This window comes from Diabrotica virgifera, chromosome 2 (assembly GCF_917563875.1).
Source record: "Diabrotica virgifera virgifera chromosome 2, PGI_DIABVI_V3a".
Classification (NCBI taxonomy): Eukaryota; Metazoa; Arthropoda; class Insecta; order Coleoptera; family Chrysomelidae; genus Diabrotica; species Diabrotica virgifera.
The window spans coordinates 126,791,505-126,814,925 of NC_065444.1; the positions used below are offsets into that span (position 1 = coordinate 126,791,505).

The window sequence follows — 23,421 nt, forward strand, 5'->3', positions numbered from 1 at the left end:
GCTTGGCGTCAATTCATTTGACTGGAGCCATTTGTCTTTGCTCCAAATAGATTGACCGTGACTGCCCAGATTGCCCAGCTTAAGTTTATCATTGATACAAGATTTAGATGCTTGACATCTGAATAGAACTCTCAACAACGCAATGGTAAATAAAGGATAAAATCAGTGAAAAATGGAAAGACTAATAAAATAGGTATATGCATAGTCCATAAGAGCCTGCACTGAATGGAAAACTTGAGACGGACTTTAGTTAAAGATATTTATGCCTGGTTGCACCAACAGATCTTAAGCTGCAGCTTAGCCCAGCTCAGCTTATACTTTAATGCTGGGGCCACACTAGCATCTAATACCATTAATTATCGCATTATTTGCATTAGAAATATGTCAAATAATGCGATAATTAACGGCATTAGACGCTAGTGTGGCCCCAGCATACGGATTTATATTTAAGCTTAAGTTACATCTTAAGCTTAATATCTGTTGGTGCAACCAGGCATTAGCGATCTACTTTATAGATTTTTGAAATCCTAATACAAAATACAGTAGGTATACAAGGATACTGTATTTTGTCAGTATGACCATAAAATATATTATGTTTCAGCATAATCATGTTTGTATGATGAAAGTATTGAATGCAAACTAAGTGGGTATATACTTTTAATTTTTGTGGAATATTCAACACCATTGTTAACGACGCGTTTCGAAACAGCAAGTTCAAAAGTCAGACTTTCTTCCACTATTAACTGTCATTCTTTTCTTTGAATAATTAAAGGCTAAATGCGAATGCAATCTACCGTAATATTATTTATAAACAAAAGAGTTCAAAGTTCCCAACGATTAAATGAATTCAGCAGACTACTGTTATGCGAATCTGTTATGATTCACTTTCGCGAATTTTCACATCGTTGTCTTGTTAATTAACGAAAATCTACATCTGCTGTATATTTTATCAGATTATGCAGTCTGTTCCGAAATTTCGTAATGACCACAACTTTGATGGATATATTAAACTACTACAGCACCAGCAGCGTCGTGGAATAAAATTTATGAGAATTTACGTAAAATGTATCTTTAAGATATAAAGTCTTAGTTAATTTAAGATGTACAGTCAATCTAGAAGCTGTTTTGTGTTTACGGGTAGTTTATCAGTGCTACTCTTTTGATGGATAGTAGTTCTATTTTTGCTACTTCTTCGGCAATTCTTTTACATTAGTAATTCTGTTACTTTCATTTGCCTCATCGGGACTATATTGTGGACGTCTGTGATCCTTATTTTATCTAACTGTTTATTTTTATTTTTTCTCTGCAGAATTTATTTTTTCTTTCTAGTTTACCATCGATTCTAATTTTACTTCTTACTATTCTGTAATCGGTATCTGTGGGGAATTGTTTCAACGTTTCAAAAGATTTCAACGTCTTAAAATATATACTTTTTGTTGGTTAGTAAAAATCCTATCTCATTTTTGGTTCGACTTTTAGGACTGAAGTCCAGTTCTGGCTAAGTTCATTTTTTATAAATTCATTAAATCAATGAAATCTTCGATTTGGAATTTGATAAAAGAAAACCTACTTTTCATTAGCTACAACTCAGTTTCTACACCATTTTTTCACTTTTTCAAGAATATTTTTTTCGATAAAGTATTTCGATTTCTGAGTTACTTGCGAAAAACCGCCTAAAAACTTGTTTTTTTTTTTTTGTTGAAAAATGAACATATTCACTCACAAATACTCGAAAAGTTATTGACTAAGTGAAAAAACTTTATAGAACAAATGTTGCTTAGAATTAGTTAGTTTATCTACTTCCGGATTTATTTTGAACATGTTTTTCACCACCACCGAGACGGGGTGGTACTCACCCCCAGGGCAAAAGTACACATCAGCACAATATCACTTTTTTCTTTGACGTTTTAGCTATGTGTATGCCAAATTTCATGCAAACCAAGCGGTTAAATTTTACAGATTTTGCAATATTTTACTGTGGGTGAATGGATTAGATATATCAGTTCTTTTACTTCTGGTACATACTCTATACTGTCCCGTATAAATGTCTTCATCGCCTGCATTTTGACCGTTTTTATAGGGAATAATTAAAATCGAAGGAAGAGGGGTTCCGTTAGACGACAAAAAATATCCTGGCTGAAAAACGTTCGCGACTGGACCGGGTTAAACACATAATAAGACGCTTTTCACAAAAGCAGAAGATAGAAACGATCCAACAAATAAAAAACAATAAAGCTGTAGAACATAATGAGGTTTTACCTGATATGCTAAAGGAAAGTACCGCGGAACTAAAAAACGAACTGGTATCCCACGCAAATGGGACAGAGCATTGGCCGTACTGATACAAACAAGGTGATCCAGGAGATCTGTAAAATTACCGACCGATAAGTCTCCTGAGCCAAACATACAATTTTGATGAGAATATTAACAAATAGATTGGAAAGGAAATTTGGCGTATATAGTATTTTTACTACAAACGCGATATTACGTAGGTCAAAATTTTTGACGTAAGAGAACTGTCAAAAGATTAGAATGTGACTTTTCATTATTGCCATGTTTATAATAAACATGGCAATAATGAAAAGTCACATTTTAATGTTTTGACAGTTCTCTAACGTCAAAAATGTTGACCTACGTAATATCGCTTTTGTAGTAAAAATACTATACCAACCGAACCGAACCGCCTCCTAGATGTCAAGCTTTTTTATAAATATACAGTATAAATTCGTTATTTCGTAAACCGGTGAATTTAAAAAAAAATCCCGAAACAGGTCGATTTTTATTTTTAAATTATAATTTTTGGCACATCTATAATCATAATAATGAAGTAAGCCATCTGGGCGTGATGGCGCAATCGATGATTTTTTCAAATAAAAATGGGGTCGTGTGCTAGCTCATTTGAAAGTCTATTCAATTCTCTATTTAGTAATATAAACATTAATGTAATTATTTATACAGGGTGTCCAAAAAAAATTTTTTTTAATTAAAAACATAATTTAAAAATAAAAATCGGTCTGTTTCGGTATTTTTCCTTAACGACGTTCTACACCTTCGTTGCGGGGTATGCCTCTCAGAGGAAAGGGGGGAAACTTATATGCAAGCGAAAGTTGGTAACAATGCATTTATAGCAGAATACTCAAATCATATGTTTCAGTATTGAATACTTTATAAAAATAAATTATAATAAATTACGGAAATTACGGAATAAATTACGGAATTAATTATAATAAATAAATTAAAAATAAATGGTACGGTAAACAATCCTCCTTTTTTAATATGTTATTCCTTACAAAAAAACCTTTAATTTAAGCACAAATAATTAAAAATCGTAAATTTGGGTCAAAAGTTATTAACTTTTTAAAAATTCCCATAAGCGCCCATGTTAAAACTTAACTTTGGCCCTTAATAGTAATTAAACGGCATGGTAAAACAATTTTTAAAAAATCAAGTCTTAGTTTTTTGAAGTAAACTATAACATACTAAAATTTCATGCAAATCCTTAATTCTTTGCCGAAGGTGTAGAACGTCGTTAAAATCGCTAGCTTCCGCAATAACGAATTTATTTCTTACATTTGCTCCATGCATACTGTATGTACTTACGTGTACTTACATTTCTTATTATAATTAATATTAGATATAAAATTATTGGAGGTCCTTTTGGATAAATTTGGTACAAAATATAAAGTGTTTAACTTCAAATGATACGCAGTGAATAGGAGGAAATAGAAGAAAAGAAAAGAGGCTTTACACGGTAAGATTATATGCTATTTAAGACATGGTCACGGTAGTTTGAGAGCGAAAAACTTAATAAGCAACGGTTAAAGCCGTAAAATCCTAAATTCGCCATATTTCAGTCCATTGTGAAGAAAATACAGAGAATCTAAGTACCATATTTATATCTATTTTTATATTGGTGATATAAAAATTGCATTGATTTGTGGTCACAAAATGATTTCTATAGTTCAACTTTCATAACCGCAGACTTTTTTTTGCAATAGTTGAGTTTCTCTACAACCGATTGGCACTTGCAAAATAAAATGCTAGTTCAATAGAAGTATATGATTAAAATCGCGCAAGATGTAATCAGCTTTATGCTTGCTGAAAAATGATTTAATAACATAATTTAAGGCTTGGTTAAAGATATATCATCAAACATGATTAGAAAGCGAAGATAAACGATTTAACACTTTTCAAGTGAAGATGCAGTAACGTGTGTTTGGTATAGCGATAGTTGTTGAAATGAAAACGTTTAGCATCTCTTCTCGTACAGAGTGATGTAAATCGTATAACTTATCTAAGTTTAGTTTAAATATTATTGATCACTAAAAAGATGTACAGTAGCATCTGAATAACTTGGATATTGTCTAACACGGAATATTAATACCTTTGATCATTAATACCTCAATAAGTATTGATTTATATTAATACCTTTATATACAGTCGGAAAAATGAAAGAATACCCATGGACGAACATATAAAACACGCTGTATTTTCCTGTCACTGTGTCACAAAGAAAAATGTCCAGTGCAAGTACATGTAACAATAATTATTACATGTACTTGCGCTGGCCAATTTTTTATGTGACACGGTGACAGGAAAATACAGCGTGTTTTATATGTTCGTTCATGGGCATTCTTTCATTTTTCCTACTGTAACTAATTTTGCTTATAATTTGTCCCTCTATCGATTTATGGTATTATTTTTAATAAAATAATTTTCACCCCCAAGAAGGGGTGGCATCCACCCCAGGGTAAAAACGCAAGTTGGTATCATGTCACCTTTGTTCCTTAAGGTATCCTCTAATTGTTCACCAATTTTCATGAAAATCGATGAAGGTTCAACGGAATCGGAGGTGAAAACCTTCAGTGACTGCACTAATATAAATGTGATTCTAATTAACTACATTATGAACGTAGTGAATTTGCAGTGGGTTCTCGTACTATGTATTTCCCTAAACCGAGATAGTACGCCAGGATGTACTAGTGCAGATGTTCTCAATCTGTGGTACATGTACCACTGGTGGTACATATCATTATTGGCGGTGGTACACAAAACACAGAAAAAATTAAAATAGTAGTACTTAGTAAGTATTGATAATACAATTTAAAAATATAGGTGAATAGGTGGTACCAAAAATAATAAAAATAACTGTAGGTGGTACATCACTCAAAAAGGTTTAGAACCGCTGTACTAGTGCAACCAACCTAGTCCAGAAAGCCACTGCGCATCCGCTAGGAAAAATATTCTGATTCGGATTTTTTGCACAATCTTTCTCAAAAAGGACTCCTTTCAATAAATTTGCATGTTGCCAGGACCAAAAGGTGGTCAAAAATTTTTTAAAAGTTTTTTTTTTGTTTTTTTCCTAAAATAACTTTTTTTGCATGCAAAAAAGTTTTTTTAAGTTTTTTGGATTATTCCAAACAGAAAAGGTCTTTAGTGACTTTTCTCTAAAGTTGATAGTTTTTGACATATAAACGACTAAAAATTGAAAAATTGCGACATCGGCCATTTTTAACACCCAAAAACTATGCGAAAAACTGAAAATTTGAATGTTGCCAAGGTAGGTAGATATTCTTTAAACATCGATTGATGAAATTCCGAAGAGTTTTTTGCAATACAATATTCAAAACTCCTTTGTTTTTTAATTGCTAATCAAGCGTGCGCGACACTATTTTCCACCGACATACAGTATGGTGCAAATGAAAGGAATAAATTCGTTATTTTGTAAACCGGCGAGTTTAAGGAAAAATCCCGAACCAGGTCGATTTTTATTTTTAAGTTATGATATTGTGGCATATATGGTATACTAGTGACGTAATCCATCTGGACGTGATGACGTAATCGATGATTTTTTTAAATGAGAATAGGGGTCGTGTGCTAGCTCATTTGAAAGGTTCTTCAATTCTCTATTCAGTAATATAAACATTTACATAATTATTTATACAGGGTGTCCAAAAAATTTTTATTAAATTAAATTATTGGACAAAAAAAGAAGTAGAAGGACACCCTGTATAAATAATTATGTAAATGTTTACATTACTGAATAGATAATTGAAGAACCTTTCAAATGAGCTACCACACGACCCCTATTCTCATTTAAAAAAATCATCGATTACATCATCACGCCCAGACGGGTGACGTCACTAGTATACCATATATGCCACAATATCATAACTTAAAAATAAAAATCGACCTGTTTCGGAATTTTTCCTTAAAGTCGCCGGTTTACAAACCTAAAAAAACTTTTTTCCCTGCAAAAAAAATAATTTTAGGAAAGAACAAAAAAACGTTTAAAAAATTTTTGACCACCTTTTGGTCCATGCAAATTTGTTAAAAGGAGTCCTTTTTGAGTAAGATTGTGCAAAAAATCCGAATCAGAATATTTTTCCTAGCGGATGCGCAGTGGCTTTCTGGACTAACCCCAGTATTTCAGTTGTATATTACTGGTTTTCATTTTAGAAGCTTTTTATCATAACAAAAACATACATCTGGAAGTTACTAAATTTAAATTACTTTTTATAACAAGGAGAAATAGCTGTTTTGAAATTAAAGACTGTTATACATTATGCTAGAAAAATGCGTGTATTTTTTATTGAAAGTAACACTACACTAATTAAGTAATTTAAAAACCATTTGCGTTATACAGGGTGTTTCATTGATAATTGTCCATATAGTAACTGGAGAAACCTTAGCACAAAATACGAAGATTTAACCTAAAACACTTAAATAAAATGTAGTTCCTTACCTTACTGAGTTACAAGTGTACAGTAAGAGTTACAGGTGTTTTATCTAAAAATTTAAAAACTATTTTAGCTCAGAATTTTAAAACTATTCGACGTATCCTTTTCATACTTGGCAGGAAGTATAGGTTTGTGGAAACTACACGATTATTTTGATTAATGTATTGTGTCGCTTATTATTCGTAATATTATTTACATAAAAAGTATTAGAAAATCAAAAAATTACACAAAAAATAGCAATTTTCGTCAGTGACTTAGAATTTGGGAAGGGTCAACCAGCCACTATTCCCCGTCGTATGCCTCTGGAAGCAGCTAGAAACGTTTGTTTTTCTTAATTTAGTAGGGTGTACAGTACCTACACTTTCTGCCAAGTATGATAAGGATACGCCAAATGGTTTTAAAGTACTGGGTACAAATAATTTTTAAATTTTAATCATATTAATCATATCGTAATTTAACCTTTAACTACCCGCGCATCAAATTATAACATAACTACACGCGTGGGGTACTTTATACGCCACAAGAAAATACACTTAAAAACAGCGGATTTTTTTTTGAAATACACTTAGTTTGTTATAAACCTTATTCGGGATCAGCGAATACTTGGAGTTCCTTCTCAGTAAGCCAATTGGGATTTATAACTGGAATCTGATTTCATGATAAATAAAATTACTAATAAAATTTTTTTTGAAATGTGATTTTTTACATGAGAAAAAGTATTGTTTATAAAGACAAATATATTTTGTGCCATAATGACTAAAACACAATTAAAATATGTATTTATATTACTACTTATATTACTATAATCGTGGCCTATATTGTCCACCACCGTAAACAACAAATATTAAACTGTAAATTACGATCTTCTCAGAACGCCGATTATAACGAAACTAAAACCAATTGTAAAGCACATTCCAGTGATAGGTTAGAAAGATAAATAAGGTCAAAAATTAAATTTTTAAATATATTTGCAGTAGAATTCTTATATTTGGCGTACAAAATACGCCAGCGCGTGTAGTTAAAGGTTAATCAAAATAACTGTGCCGTTTCATATTTAACTTCAAATATCTCGAAAACTAATGACTTCATCGTTACCAATAAAGAGCATATATTATGTACGTAGAAAGTATTGGAGAATCTAAAAATGGCACTAAAGTAGTAATTCCTCCAGGGCCTAGAATTTGAGAAGGATCAACCATTCACTATCCCCTGTCGTACGCCTCTGGTAGTAGCTATAAACGTTAGTTTATCATAATTTAGTAGGGTGTATAGTAGTAGTCGCACTTTCTGCCTAGTATGAAAAGGATACGTCGAATAGTTTTAAAATGCTGAACAAAAATAGTTTTTAAATTTTTAGATAAAACACCCTGTAACTCAGTAAGGAACCGCATTTTAGTTAAGCGTTTTAGGTTAAATCTTCGTATTTTGTGCTAAGGTTTCTCCAGTTACTATATGGACAATTATTAATGAAACACCCTGTATATATCATGAACTGAATAGTTTTTTGGTCGTTAGCCAATTTGTTTTAACTTTTCCAAGTTGGAAGGACGTCAAAATTTGTAAACAATAAACTATATCCGGTAGGTGTTAGGAACTATGAGTTGATTGAACAAAAGTGAATAAAAATGTGGATCAACAATGTACACGACCATTCATTATCTATGTTATATCCGGTTGTTCATACAAACTGACTAATTCTGCATATAGACATCACTTTATCTCGTGACTTAGTTTTACTCATTAGTTGACCGTTGTTTTCTGTAATAATGTCCTTTTATGTGTGGGTTGATAGTGCACATTAGTGTTAAAAATAAAAATCAGGTTAGTATGATAATGGCTATATAATTCTATGTTTGGGACAAAATAATATGGATCTGTTTTGGTGGGTCTTATGGAAGCCGCGCCTAGTGTTTATCTATTAGGTTCGTTTTCTTTGTGTTGTTTCTGGGAATAATACCAAGTTATTGAAATTATCTCGGTTATTTTTTCAGTTTGTCGTTAGAGTTACAATAATTAAGAACATAAATATTATGGACGACACTATTTTGTTGACTGACAGTATGGGGATATACAGTGTTAGAGGTGGTGTTAGCGTGGATACAGGTATCGTGTTAATTAAAAGCTTCTTAAGTGATGTAACATTTAATGTTCCATCGGTTTATTAGCTTGGGGAAAACCAATTTTTGTCAGACACCTCTCTTTACCCTGATATTTTTTTCTATCTGGAAGCATGTGCATCCATCTCGAACAGTGCTTTTGAGATAAATGTATCTCATCTCAAGGTAAAGTAAAATAAAATTTTTATTTTGTTCCATTTCTACCGTAAATTTTCTTTAGTAATTTATTACAAATCATTGAAAAAATATACTTAGAGTAGGCCTTGCAATAAGCCTTGTTATGTATCAGTAATATAATAAAATTCATAAACAAGGTAATTCAAAGTTAAATCTCATTTAACTGTTTGAAGCACTATCTCAGAGAATGAATTTACTTAAATGAATATAGTGAAGTGAGGCACTTAAAGCAACAGTGACCTAAGCCACAAATTGAGCATTTTTAGATTAATATATCAAAAAAGCAGCAACATTGAATCTTCGAATTAACAGGGGCCTACACAACTTATCTCTATATTTGGCTAGATGGCGCTACATAATTTGTAGCACCATCCCATAAACATAATGGAAATGCGAATAATTCGTTTTTGGGGTTAGGCCACTGTTGTTCTGATAGCCTCAATTTTAAATTCAGCAAAACTATGAAATGTATTTATAGAATCATTTCTTTGGACTGAGATACAACTAAAGCCCAAGTACAAACAAAGAATCAACGACCCTCAATATTAGCAAAGTGATACAACAAGGTTAACGCTTACTAACAATACGTACTTCTTCTCTGTCGGAGGTTTTTCGATCCAAAGATATACATAGGAAAGTAAAGTTCAAAATATGTAAAACTGTCATGCGACCAATAGCCACCTATGGCACATGAACATGGATCATGACATGATCGAAAAGACAATAAACTTTATTAGTATTTTTTAAAGAAAGATATTGAAATGGCTATTGGGACATCTTTGCGACAATGGTATGTGAATGTGTCAGGTACAACCATTAATATTACAGTGAACACTATAACAAAATGTACACAAATACAAAGATTGCGCTGGGCAAGTCACTTTATAATAATGGATAATGACAGAAATGGTCGTCTAGAGTCTAGACGGTCCAGTTCGCTGAGGCGCAGCGCAGTTTAGTGGATTTGCGATCGACGCACAGTGGTCCAAAAACCCGAAAAGATGGCCAAAATATGAAAGCGTTTTTTGATTTGCATGAAATTAGCCATCCAAGGGTTTTTGAGGTCGCTAATTACGAATCCGAAGTCTAAATTGTAAAAAACAAAATGGCGGATGTAATATGGCGGGTTTATATATTTTAAATATATGTAATACCGTCGAAATTTGATATCCGGGGATTTTTGAAGTTGCTGATTACGAATCCGAAATCGAAATTTCAAAAAACAAAATGGCGGATGCAATTCCCCAATTTTGTATTACAACGTTAAATTCGATTATTAATCATATGAAAGTTACAACTAATTTTTACTTTATTTACCAACAATACTGTACCTGACCCTCTTATCTACGATTTTACCCTACAATACTGAAATAACTAAAGATCTACAGTCATAACAACTACCTGCATGCTGCGACATGATCTGTTTATTCTGCGTTGATAACGATTCATATTGAAACTCATAGCACAGAGCGCCTGAACAAAAAATTCTCGCAAAACCAAAGGGGCAGATAGTGGCAGCTAATTTTTTTTTGAATCTTAAAGAGAGAAATATAAGCTAAAAGGTGATTATAGCAACATCTTGGAATTCGATGGAATATATAACTATTTGCCTATCTGAAAATTTAATTTTTTCAAAATATATACTTTCTTATTACTTAACTTCAACTTAAAATCTCATAAATGTAACACATACACAAATATTTTTATATTATCGGCTTTTATTAAGAAGGGCTCCACGAATATCCTTCATTTTGCAGAATTGAATTTTCCCACTTTGTTTTCGAGATACACGCACAAGACTGTGCGTATAAAATATTCATTATTCTTAACTGCGCTTCTGTTCCGTACGAAGGCCAACTTTGAACTGAACTGGAAATTCAGGTATAGGAGATATAGCTCTAGGGTTGCCAACACTGCATAGGGAATTTAATTCTCTTTTAGAAAATGTAATAATATTCTCGAAACGTTGAAATTTTTTTTTTGACTTTTGGCCAGCTTTTCGGGATTTTGGACCACTGTGCGACGGTTCGAGCCTCAGCCAGGTCTTGAAATTAATAAAAGGCCAAGGTGGGTAGTATAAAATTCAATAGAATCTACGACTTGGTCTGGAATAACTGGCGTCTAATCGGCGTATGGAGGAGCGGTACGGCAAGGGATAAGGGCTTTCGGCTTGGTGATACTCCTCCATAGATCCCTACCGAAGGGCGTTGACGCCTAATAACGGTGTATAATATATAATGACAGAAAACCAAGTATAACGCTTAGTGGAACTATGGTGGGACGTCGGTCTGCAAGTAGACCAGTAAATAGGTGGATAGACAAAGTGAGAATCGATGCTAGAGAGATATTGGAGTGGATTACTGGAGGATAGCAGCCGAGGACTGGAATACATGGGAGCAGATGCTGAGGGAGGCCAAGGTCTGACTTGGTCTGTAGCACCATCGGATATAGAAATATTACAAACTTAGTCTATAGCCGTAACATATCCACAAACGATGCAGAAGTCGAATACATAATTTATTAATATTACTTTGGCCACCAACTTAGAATAGGTTTAGATAGATAAGTTTAGGCTTAGAATATCCAAATCTTTGGAATAAAATTAGCTTGGGTTGCTTTCGGCAGACTAAGAAGTATGGTATTTAAAATCAGTATACCGATTTGTCTGTAAAGGAAGGTTTTGAACAACCTGTGCATTGTGCATATTGACAAGTAGTATCTGATGCATCTAAGGTCAAGTATTATAACTGAAGGTATTACAGGAATTGCTGAGCTTGAAAAACTGTTTTTTCCCATAGGAAATAGATTTGATCATACTTATGAAGCCTATAACTTATATGAGTGAGGAAATGAGGTATACACCGTTAGATGCGCCTAGAGCCCTTCTACAAATGCTCAGTTATTGGCGCAATTCGTAGGTTGAAATTTTGAGTAATTGTCGAAAAACCAAAATTTTCAAAGTTTAGTTTTTCAGTTTTTCGGCTATACTGAGCGGTGTGTATGTCTGATCCTGACGGTTTAGACACCATTTGAAAGCTTAACTTAACACTATTGATTTGGTGTATTTGCGGTTCTCCTGTCTCTTCTTGAATCGAAGATATATACCCCCAAAAAATATGATGTTTTGTAGCTACCAAGTCCTATAGCTGGCTTATGGGTGGTCAAAAGTCACAAACTACACCGGTTCTGAATCGGCCCTGGCTCCCTCTTCAAACACAGAAAAAAATTCAGATCGGTATAACTTTTCCACATAAATACATACGAGTACATACATACATATCCACAAACATTTTCGCTTTTTTAAATAGAAATTGAGTGATATTTCTGAGCTCGGTAACTTTTGAATGGTATAACCGATTTTCAAAGTTAGACATGCCTTGGAAAGGTAATGATCAGTACTATCACAAGCCGCAATGGTCGGACTTAAATTTTAGAAATTTTTGGGAGTTTTGGGGACGAGAACGAAAAACAGACCCTAAATAGGAAGGGCCGTAAAATCCACACCTTTGGACCAAAATGGATGGTTGACATATGGATGGGTGAGTCTTTTCCTGAACTTTAAGGTGGGATTTGGCCCAATTTTGAATTCAGTCAGATTTAGAAAATCGAATATTTCGTGTATATATAGTGTCCCGTTTAGGGGGGTTGTGCGCCACTGGCGATAACTGCTGTTCTCTTGGGATGTAGGTGAAATTATTAATGAAGTTTTTGAAGAATGCGAAATTTAGAAAAAGAGTTGGGCTGTATGTTCCACTGATGCAAATCCACTGATTTGGGAGGGTATATCAGACAACAAAAAACAATACATAAATTAGAGCAATTGGCCAAGATTTTGTGAAAAACTTGATAATGCTCATTGCTCGCAGATGTAAAGCATTAGTGTTAAATTAGGCCCCACACGCTATTAACCATTCAAATTACATTTTTTTCTATAAATCTGTATGCATTATACTTAAACAACAAATAAATTATTCTTTTTTAAAGTTTATATATTTTATTTATTTAGATTTAATTTAATTAATTAAAGGGATTTAACAATCTCTTAATTAATGTTTGATAAAGCATTGGAGGTCAAATGAATGATACAGTGATTTTACTTTTAAATTATTTTATAAAATATATAGTGTGTAGTTGACGCTCAGACGATAAAATAGTTATTTCCACCTAACATAACCAACTAAAGTTATTTTTGTGTTGATTTCAGGTGCTTCAACAGCTAGAATCGCTCCAAAAAGACCTCAAGCACCATCTGATCATGGGATCGTATCACCCGCTTCCACCAGTCCTCCTACTAAGGTAAGTCTTTGCAGTTTGTCAATTTTTGGTCATTTAAAAAAATCGTGTATCGTACTGTATGTATTTGAACAAAAGGTCTAAACTCTAAATAATCTTACAAGGAAGTATAACTTCTTGTTTAATAAGGTACCACCCTCTATAATTTGGTCTCTATAGAAAATCTAAAAATATGCAAACACGTCAAATTTATTTGTGAGGATGACCAGTTTTCAACTAAATTACATCAACATTCTAGGGGGGGCGAACACAACCCCCAAAATCTTTGACGGAAAGGGGGGTTGAGTAATACCTCATTTTAAAGAAAGTTCAACCAGATTTTCAAAAATACCACATTTCTTTTCAGTATTTTTGGAAAAATCAAGTGAAACTGTAAAGACATTAAGGAGGGGGTATGGTTTGAAATATTTAAAAATTTTTATTATTTCACATAAAAGTGCCTACTTTCAAGAATACTCTCTGAAAATTTCAAAATAATCGGAGTAAAATTACCAGAGATACAGGGTGTTGAATATCCCTACCTTCGACTCGCTTTGCCGCGGCTTCGCGCCAGCACGCCGGAGCGTAGTGAGAAACGTTAAACAACTGTTCGCCTTCTCTTTTGTAGATTACTCCCCAATTTGAAAAACATATTCCAATGTTCATCACTTTACGATTTGGCAGACAAATAAGAAGATGAAGATGCAGTTGTCAAAACTTTAAACGCATTTTTCTCAAAACTGCTTTTTCAAATGCGGTGGACATTGTAACTGAAAAACTACTCGGCCGATCTACCTGATATTATGCACAGATTTTCTTTAGACATTTCATGAGGTAACAACGTCGAGATATTTTTCGTTTTGTGCTTATTTTTTGTTCAACAATACTAAAACTGTTGGTTTTCACAAAATTTTTATCAAAAATTTCGTATTTTTGACTTTATAGTGATACCAAAAATTCAAAAATCATTAATAATAAAAAAACTCGACGTTGTTACCTCGTGAAACTCATAAGCTAATAAAACCTTTTTGAATTTTTTGTTTCGTATAATCCAGTGATGAGTTCTGATGTCCACCGCAAAATCCATTTTTTTGAGCTGTCTGCCAAAATTTGTCGCCAATGGCTTATTTTTCAATATTTTGGATTGAGTTTTTTCTTAAATATTCTTTGAACTGTACTTAATGTGCTTATTTAATTTAAAAATAAAATAATTCTATCATAGTTTCGAAAAAAATTCACAAAAATCTGCTTGATATGTTGATTTCAAACCATACCCCCTCCTTAAGTATCGAGTTCAGAACTGCAAAACTTTTTTGGAGTGTGAAGTTCAAGATTTTTCCAAAAATACTGAAATAATGTATGTGGTATTTTTAAAAAGGTAGTTGAACTACGTTTAATATGAAGTATCACTCAGCCCCTATTTCCATTAAAGATTTAGGGGGTTGTGTCCGCCTCCGCTAGAGGGTTGATATAATTTAGTTGAAAACTGGTCTACACAATGTCCCTCTCAGAAATAAATTTGACGTGTTCTTACATATTTTTAGATTTTCTATGGGGGCCAAATTAGAGAGGGTGGTAACTTTTGAAATTGACACACTGTATATACTGGCATTACTGGTGTTCGGTTTTATCAGACCGTCATCAGTGATACTTTCCAATTTGCAAAAAGCCACTTACAATTCAATTTAAACAATGTTGCAAATGTTTAGGTATCACTGGGGATCGTGTAATAATACTGAAGCGTCTTGAAATTTTTCAATAGTTATGGATATTTTTATTATAAGTTAAATATACCAATTAACAAGAAGTTTTGCACCTCCTTCTAAGGTTTTTTAAGTTTTGTATACAGCCAATCACGGGAAATTTCACACAGCCAACATATTTTATAAAATTTAAATCGATACAAAAAAAATCTTTTACGATACATGATTTAGATTTGTTGTGTATTTTTGTGCAATGTGTTGTCATGTTTAATGTCCATTTTGTATCATTATCCCCAAGTTTTGTTTTTTAACTGATCATCGTTTTGTGCTTTTGACTATTTCATATAAAAAATCCCAATTTTAAGTAGTAAATAAATCATTAACATGCTTAACTTACCGGCAGCAACTTATCGGGAAATTTGGTACTTGTGGAGTAGTTGGTGCAATACTGTTAAGATCTTGGAATAACTTTCAAGATATATTTTTATTTTCCAATTAGTATTTTATAAGGAAACTATGTTCTGAAAATGTAAAAATAGTCTAAGAGAAGAAGAATATAATATCATGTTTTAGATAGAACTTATTTAAATGGAGATTATGAGTTGGTAAGCACCAGTGATGTGGCCCACATCACTGGTAAGCACTGAGCGTAAGAAATATGAAGCGGCACCAGCTCACAGAAGTTCAGTTTAGATAAAACGAAACTAAAAAGAATGCTGAAAATAGAGAGGAAAATGTGTAGTCAATAATTATTGTCTTGTACAGTCAAGTGATAAAAATAAGATTCAAAACATATTAAAACAGCGATAATAATAAAAAGAAGATACGTGTGCCGTCTCCATCATTGGTGTTTTTAACGATTATGGTGGCAAACATTTACTGTCCTTAACTGTACGCATAAGTTCTTAAAAGCCTAGTCTTGTCCAGTTTCTAATATTAGTTAGGACAATTTTTTTCCAATACCTCGTTTCCGTTCTATTTTACCCTTAATCATGAATTCAGGAATTTAATACTTTTCATTACGTAGCAAATAACTAATTTTTCTTATCTTAATCGTTCTCAATAGTTGTTCTTCTAGATTTAGTCTATGTATATCTTCATTTGTTTTTCGTGCAATCCAAAGAAGTTTTAAAATTCTCCTGTACACCCACCTTTCAAATACCTCTAACTTATTCAGACTTTTTATCCTTAGAGTCCACGTTTCGACTTCATAGACAATAACAAACCAAACAAAACGTTTTACTTGTTTTGTTTTACTAAGTTTCAATCTTGGTTTGATATCGATATGTGTTTCGCAGAATAGACCGCGCATCCTGAATAAACTATCTCAAGCTGGTAGTTAATCCAGCAGCCAAGGTATTTGTAATGGTTTACCTGTTCTAATATCTTCCCATTTATCATTAGATGTCAAGGGATATTCTGTCTCTTTTAGATTATCATTATCTCTGTTTTTTCTCGTTAATCTTTGTTCCAAACTTTCGACAAGCATCATTAAATTGGTCTAAGACTTTCTCTTGGTTGGTGCCTGTGTCAGTTAGTAGGACAGTGCCCTGTGTATATCTTAAAGTAGAAATTTGTTCTGCATTAATTTTTATTCCTGTAGAAAGGTTTTCCAAGGCTTTCTTGAATAGCAGTTCCTCGTGAAGGTTAAATATCATAAGGGACAACACACAACCCTGCTTTTCATTACGTTTCGTATGCAGTCTTTATTTTGCAGAATATGCAAAATGTATTTTTTTGTCATGCTATTTGTATCCGGTCTATTTCTGATTATTTTTCGTTTAGCTTTGCAGTAGTTTTTGATCTGTACCTCTTTTACTATTAGACCATGTTAGATTTGGTCTTGGGCTTTACATTTTTCATCACCTTAATACTTGTGCGAATTTTGTGACAAGGTTGTAGTCGGTGTTTCATCAGCTCTGGGATATGTTTTTTCACTTTTGATGGAGCTACGAAATCTCTGGTTAATTAAAGTATGATCTGTTTAATTCAGTATTATTCTGTCTTTTCGGTGCAATAGAGAGGTTCATGTGTATAACGTACGTGGAGGTAGTTTAAACCAAGTCTTTCCCTGCTAGCATTTTGTATTATTGATAAAACAGACCTTCTCCTCATTCATTATGTATTATTGTATTCTCCTACATTTTGAAATTTGCCTGTTCCTATTTTGGCATTCAAGTCGCCTAAGACGCTGTTAATATGTTTCATTGTTAATTTTATGAGTTCTTGTAGATCTTTATAGCATTCCTTAAGTGTGTCATCTTGTTTATCTGCTTTTGGTGCATAAACCTGAATAATATTAACATTTAAATAGAGAACTCCTTATTTCTATGGTCGCAGAAAATACATATAAAAATATAGATGACAAAATGCAAATCCATGTTGCAGACTATCGTAACATATGGACCTAAAAGGTGGCAACTTACGTGCAATTAATACAGTAGATATGGATTTAATACGACGAGCATTCCAAACTGGTACGCTGCAGTCACGATATGATAAGGATGGAAAAAAGATACTGGCCAAATATATTTATCGTAAAATTATATGTAAGCCATGGACTAAGAGTAAATATTCCGATAACTCGAAAAAGAGAAGACTACTGTTGCCAAGAGTGTTAAGAAACAAAAATGAAACTTTTTCCTGACACGTTTAATTAGTCTAGTCGCAACATATGGGGTCCCGTGGGAAATTCTAGCTCGCCGTGATTTGATGGCGGTATTATAGGTTTTTTGGGTCGCTAATTCAATGGAAGTGGTCTGGAAGCCCAAATATGGTGCGTTTAATTGTTATTAACAAATTATGGTAAAATTAGGTATTTTTCAGTTATTATTGGAAGCCCTGTAAAGAAATTGATAGTGTTAAGGTCTTCTCTGGTGTATTTTTGGTGGCTGAATCGAATGCGACTAGTCGCGATCACTTAAAATATGTTCTTATCTTGTTAATAACAAAATAATTGTTTATTCTCCGAAAAGCTCGAAATAATGCGCTATCTATTATAGCAAATTTGTAGTCTTTTTCATAGTACATAGTTTTATACGCTAAATCGATTGCCACTAGTCGTGATAGCTTAAACCACGTTCCGACTTTGTTATTAATAAATTATTGCAAAAATAACGGTTTATAGTACGTTTACTCACGGTTTTTGCTCTAAATTCTAAAAAACCACTTGGATTGACATGAAATTTGGCAAACACGTAGCTAACATGTCAAACAAAACAAGTGATATTGTGCCGATGTGTGCTATTACCCTGAAGGTGGGTTTCACCCCTTTTCGGGGGTGAAAAAAGAAACCTTTAAAATAAGTCCGGAAGTGGGTAAACTGATTAATTCTAAGCAACTTTTGTTCTACACAGTTTTTTCACTAAGTCAATACTTTTCGAGTTATTTGCGAGTGAATATGTTAATTTTTCAACAAAATACCACGTTTTTGGTGGTTTTATAAGCACTTTCGAATCGATGAAACTTACAGATCATATAAATACAACATAAGTAAAGCAACTTGTGAAGCGGTAACGATTAATTTCATTTGAGATGCTAATTATTAGGAAGTGATTTTCCCGTTTTTTTACCAAAAAAAAAGGGACCAACTTTATTTTGAGCGTAACTTGCTTAATTTTGATACTACATACATTTTCAAAAAACAAGAATAAAGTTTTTTTTAAAGCTTTAAAAAAGTTGTAATGAGTTTTCCTCAAAAAGTGCTTCATTTTTTGGTTATTTTATGTTGAAATATTCTATTTGGAATTTGACGAATATGAACCTGTTATTCATTAGCTACAACTCCGCTTCTAGTGGGTCTACGGACCTCACACATACACCATTTTTTTTTTTACTTTTTTATATTGTATATTTTTGCTAAGACATTTTTTTTTGAAAAAATACTTACTTTTTGACTTATTTGTGAAAAACCGTCTAAAAACCGGTTTTTGTTGAAAAATGAACATATTTACTCGCAAATAACTCGAAAAGTATTGACTTATCGAAAAAACTTTATAGAACAAAAGTTGCTTAGAATTTATCAGTTTATCCACTTCCGGACTTATTGGGAAAGGGGTGAAACTCACCCCCAGGGCAAAAGTAACCTACACATCGGCACAATATCACTTGTTTTGTTTGACATGTTAGCTACGTGTAAGACAAATTTCATGTCAATCCAAGTGATTTTTAAAATTTAGAGCAAAAACCGTGAGTAAACTTACTATAAACCGTTATTTTTGCAATAATTTATTAATAACAAAGTCGGAACGTGGCTTAAGCTATCACGACTAGTGGCAATCGATTTAGCATATAAAAATACTATGAGAAAGACTACAAACTGAATAAACAATTATTTTGTTATTAACAAAATGAGAACATATTTCGAGTAATCGCGACTAGTCGCATTCGATTCAGCGACCAAAAATACACCAGAGAAGACCTTAACACTATCAATTTATTTACAGGGCTTCTAATAATTCCTGAATATGTAATACCTAATTTTACCACAATTTGTTAATAACAATTAAACGCACCATATTTGGGCTTCCAGACCACTTCCATTGGATTCAGCTACCCAAAAGACCTATAATACCACCATCAAATCACGGCGAGCTAGAATTTCCCACGGGATCCCCTATGTTGCGACTAGACTAAATGTGTTTTTAACTGAAATTTTATTTTTAGATGAGCGTGAATGTAATAATTACAATAACTCAAACTATCTTCAATGATTCTTATATCCATTTCCTTCTTATTTAATAACATTATTAACCATTACTGCTTGTTAAGTTCTCTCACACGGTTCCGCAGACCCATTTTGCATGTAACACTGGCCTACAGGTTTTCGCAACGACATTATTGCATGTTGTTTATACTAGAACGTAAGTCAAACAAAGTGTCTAATAATCTTAGCTGATAGAAATCTCGAGAGTGTAAGTGGGACATAATTTTCACATGTAAAAGTGGTAGGTAATTATTTATAAATTGTTTATACTTGCATTTAACTAATCTTTAAAATAAACATAGCTTTGATCCTATTATTATTTTTAAAGCCGATTTCAGAGATTTTGTTTTATTTATACAGGGTGTCTAGAAACTCTTCTGACAAACGAAGACCGGAGATTCCTCAGATTATTTTTTGATGATTTTAACTTCCAATCGTATAGTAAGGTATTTGATCACGTGTTTAATTCTGTCCAATCGGATTAAAAGTATACTGAGAATTATCTACTGTAGAAGATTACCGATCGAATTTTTTTAAGTAGATTGTTTCTGTTTAATGGTAACCAGTTTCCTAGTTTTGACAACTGTCACATTTAAGAAAATATCCATAATATACGCATTAAAAAATAATCTTACGAATATCACACGACAGTAAGAATAAATAAGAAAATAATGCTTAATTTTTACTCAAATTTGTTGTCATTGGGCAATAGCCACTCGAGCCCTGCGGGCTCTCGTGTCTATTGCCAGACAACAAATTTTCCAAAAACTGTCGCATTATTTTCAATTTATTCTCACTCTCTTGTGATATTATACCCGATAATTTTTAGACAATTTAACCCAATTCGCCTAGTCCGAAAATGCTACCTAAGTGGGCTAGAGCTCTTTGAAGATGTTGTCTTGTAATTAGTTTTTTAAATACCATCAGAACCAGGGCAGCTTTATCCATTGGGCAATTTAGGCAGTTGCCTAGGGCGGCACATTATGAGAGGGCGGCAAAAATACTGTACAAAAAATATTTGTACATAAAAATTATGGATCTGGGTTAGGTTATTAAACAGTACGAAGCTCTTTCAAATTACTTTACCGCAAGCAAGCCAAAAAATTCTACCCAAATAAAACATATAAAGAAATAAGAAAGAGAAAAAGAAAAATTCAATTTGACGAGGGGGCCGATAATGAACTACACTTTTCAGGTAGTGATGAGATGAAAATCCACACATTCTATATTATAATCGACACTCTGATAAGAGACCTGAATAGACGTCTGGAATCTTATCGACTTATTTATCAACGTTTTCGTGTTATTAACAGATTTGGTAAAATTAAGCAATGAAGAAATTATTAAAGAAGCTGAAAATCTGATACAAAATATAGACGATCAAGATACATCATTCATACATGAATGCATTCACTTAAAGGGTCATTTGGATACCACAATAAAATCACCAATTGGCATACGTATCTTAATATTTGAAGAAGAGTTAATGCAGTCACTGAAGGTGGATATGAGCTATTAAAATTCTAAGCAAAATTTGTTACATAAAATTTTTAGATTTTTCATAAATAACTCAAAAACTATAAGATTTTGCAAAAAAGTTATTACCAAAATTGAAGCTAATAACAAATGAAATAAACTCCTTACTAAAAAAGCCTTTTAATGTTAACTAAAAGGGAGTTATAGGAAATGGAATGTATATTTTTTTCGGCGAGTACCCAAATCGAAGTATTCAAGCTTAAATAATGGGAAAATTATGCAATTTGTAACATAACCTTATTAAACATTTGTCAAAGTACTTAGAAATATCTATCAAATGAGCCCCCGAACAAGTTGATAGCATTACAATTTAAGCACCTAATATTTTTCAAAATTTACCTTTTAAAAATTTTTCCAAAAGAGTGTAGCAAAACAATGAGTCACCGGCCGCCAGGCGTAAGCCGAGAAAAGTCTAGATCGAAGCACGCTATACGTGGAACCGATGCGCGGTTGTTGGAAGGTCACACGATAGTCGGAGAGCTGGCTTAGCCCGGAATGATCGAGAATAACGACTAGGATATATAAGGCATAATTTTTGTGAATAGAGTTAGTCAAGCTAAAGTTTGTAAAGTAAACTTGTATAAATAAATAATAAAGTCGTATATAAATACGAACCGCTAGTTTTATTGTAATTATAAGTAATTACAATAGTCACGTTATATTGGTGTCGGTGTTCGGTGAAAAAATACAGTAAACTTAGTGCGATATAAATAAGTGAATTCGGAAAGACTTTAAAAGACTTTTGGACTTTATTCGTCGGGAATAGTTAAAGTCCGTTGATTGTTCGGTATTCGGAAAGACTTAAGACATTTTGAAAAGTACGTGTGTGCCGACCAAAGATGTTGCTACAAGAACTGACCATAAAACAGCTCCGTGAACAATTAGAAGAGTACGAATTAGACAGCAGTGGGTGCAAGATAGTCCTACAAGCACGACTCAAGGAAGTCCTCACGAAGAACGGAGATGACCCAGAGACGTTCCACTTCCAGTCAGCAGAACAAGTAATCTTATCGAAATTAAAAACTGTTTCTGAAACGATCGATGAAACTTCTAGAAAAAGCGACGAGAAATTTGAAAGTGTTTCTCAAAAGATCGATGAAACTTCTAGAAAAAGCGACGAGAAATTTGAAAGTGTTTCTCAAGTAATTAAAGACGTTTGTAGACAGAATGACGAGAAATTTGAAGAAGTTTCTAGAACATTCGATAAGATGCAGAAAAGTGTAGAGACCGTAGAAGAAAAGATCAAACAACTAGAGAGTATGATAACTGATACAAAAGTACAACCATCAGTTAATGCAGCAGCGTTAGATCCTGTAGTGAAAGATGAACTACCGAGAGACGAAACGTCGCATAATATGAGATTCAAATTACCACCATTCGATGGAAAGTCCTCTTGGTCCATATATCTTAGACAATTTGAAGCTATTGCGACCGCCAATCATTGGACCGAACAAGAAAAGGCTGTTTCCTTGACTGCTGCTTTACGAGGTGATGCTGCAGATATACTAAGATCAATTCCTAAGGGTCAAGAAAATTGTTACCAGACCTTGTTCACTCGTCTAGAAAAACGCTATGGAGATGCCCATCTACAACAAGTATACAAAGCACAACTGCGAAGTAGAAGTCAACGAGCAAGTGAAAATCTGCAAGAATTTGAAGCAGATGTGGCTCGTGTGGTGCGGTTGGCTTATCCAGAGATGCCAGACAGCGTTTTAGAAGAAATGGCAGTAGATACCTTCGTCATTGGGCTGAAAGATAATGAACTACAGAAAGCTTTACGACTAGCAAGGCCGAAAGTTTTAGATGAAGCACTTGCTATTGCCTTGGAACACGAAGCAGCTAGCCAAGCTTCACGAAATAATCGAGTAATAACCGTGGAAAAAGGCGATAAGAGAAAAGATGAACGTTTGGTGGAAATGGTACGGAGGGTGATTCGTGACACGATGCCGAAGAGACGCATGAAGAGGGCTGGAAGAGTTGGTTCAAATACAGATGCTTCCTCGATACGGCCATGCAGTGAAAGTTGTAATCACCGGCTTAAAGTAGATGAACAGCTTTGCCCTGTGAGACGAACTACCGTCGTTAATGAGCAATGGCAGCCACAACAGTTACAAGAAGCCCAAGAAGACGATCCATGTATAAAAAGAGTCTTGGATTGGATGCGGCAAGGT

At 33.4% G+C, this 23,421-nt stretch overlaps 1 protein-coding gene across 5 annotated transcripts in view; it reads left to right on the forward strand.

Moving 5' to 3' along the window:
• Positions 1–23,421, forward strand: part of LOC126879616 (MICAL-like protein 1) — a 386,924-nt gene that overhangs the window by 277,459 nt on the left and 86,044 nt on the right. For 4 of the 5 annotated variants that reach the window (XR_007696158.1, XM_050642786.1, XM_050642788.1 and 1 more), the window contains one exon: positions 13,239–13,330. Coding sequence is in view for 3 of the 5 variants with exons in the window: in XM_050642786.1 (XP_050498743.1) it covers positions 13,239–13,330 (92 nt within the window). In the remaining 2 variants the exon portion in view is untranslated. Of the gene's footprint in view, positions 1–8,450; positions 8,562–13,238; positions 13,331–23,421 lie in introns of those variants that run through there. The other variant, XM_050642789.1, reaches the window with a different exon arrangement.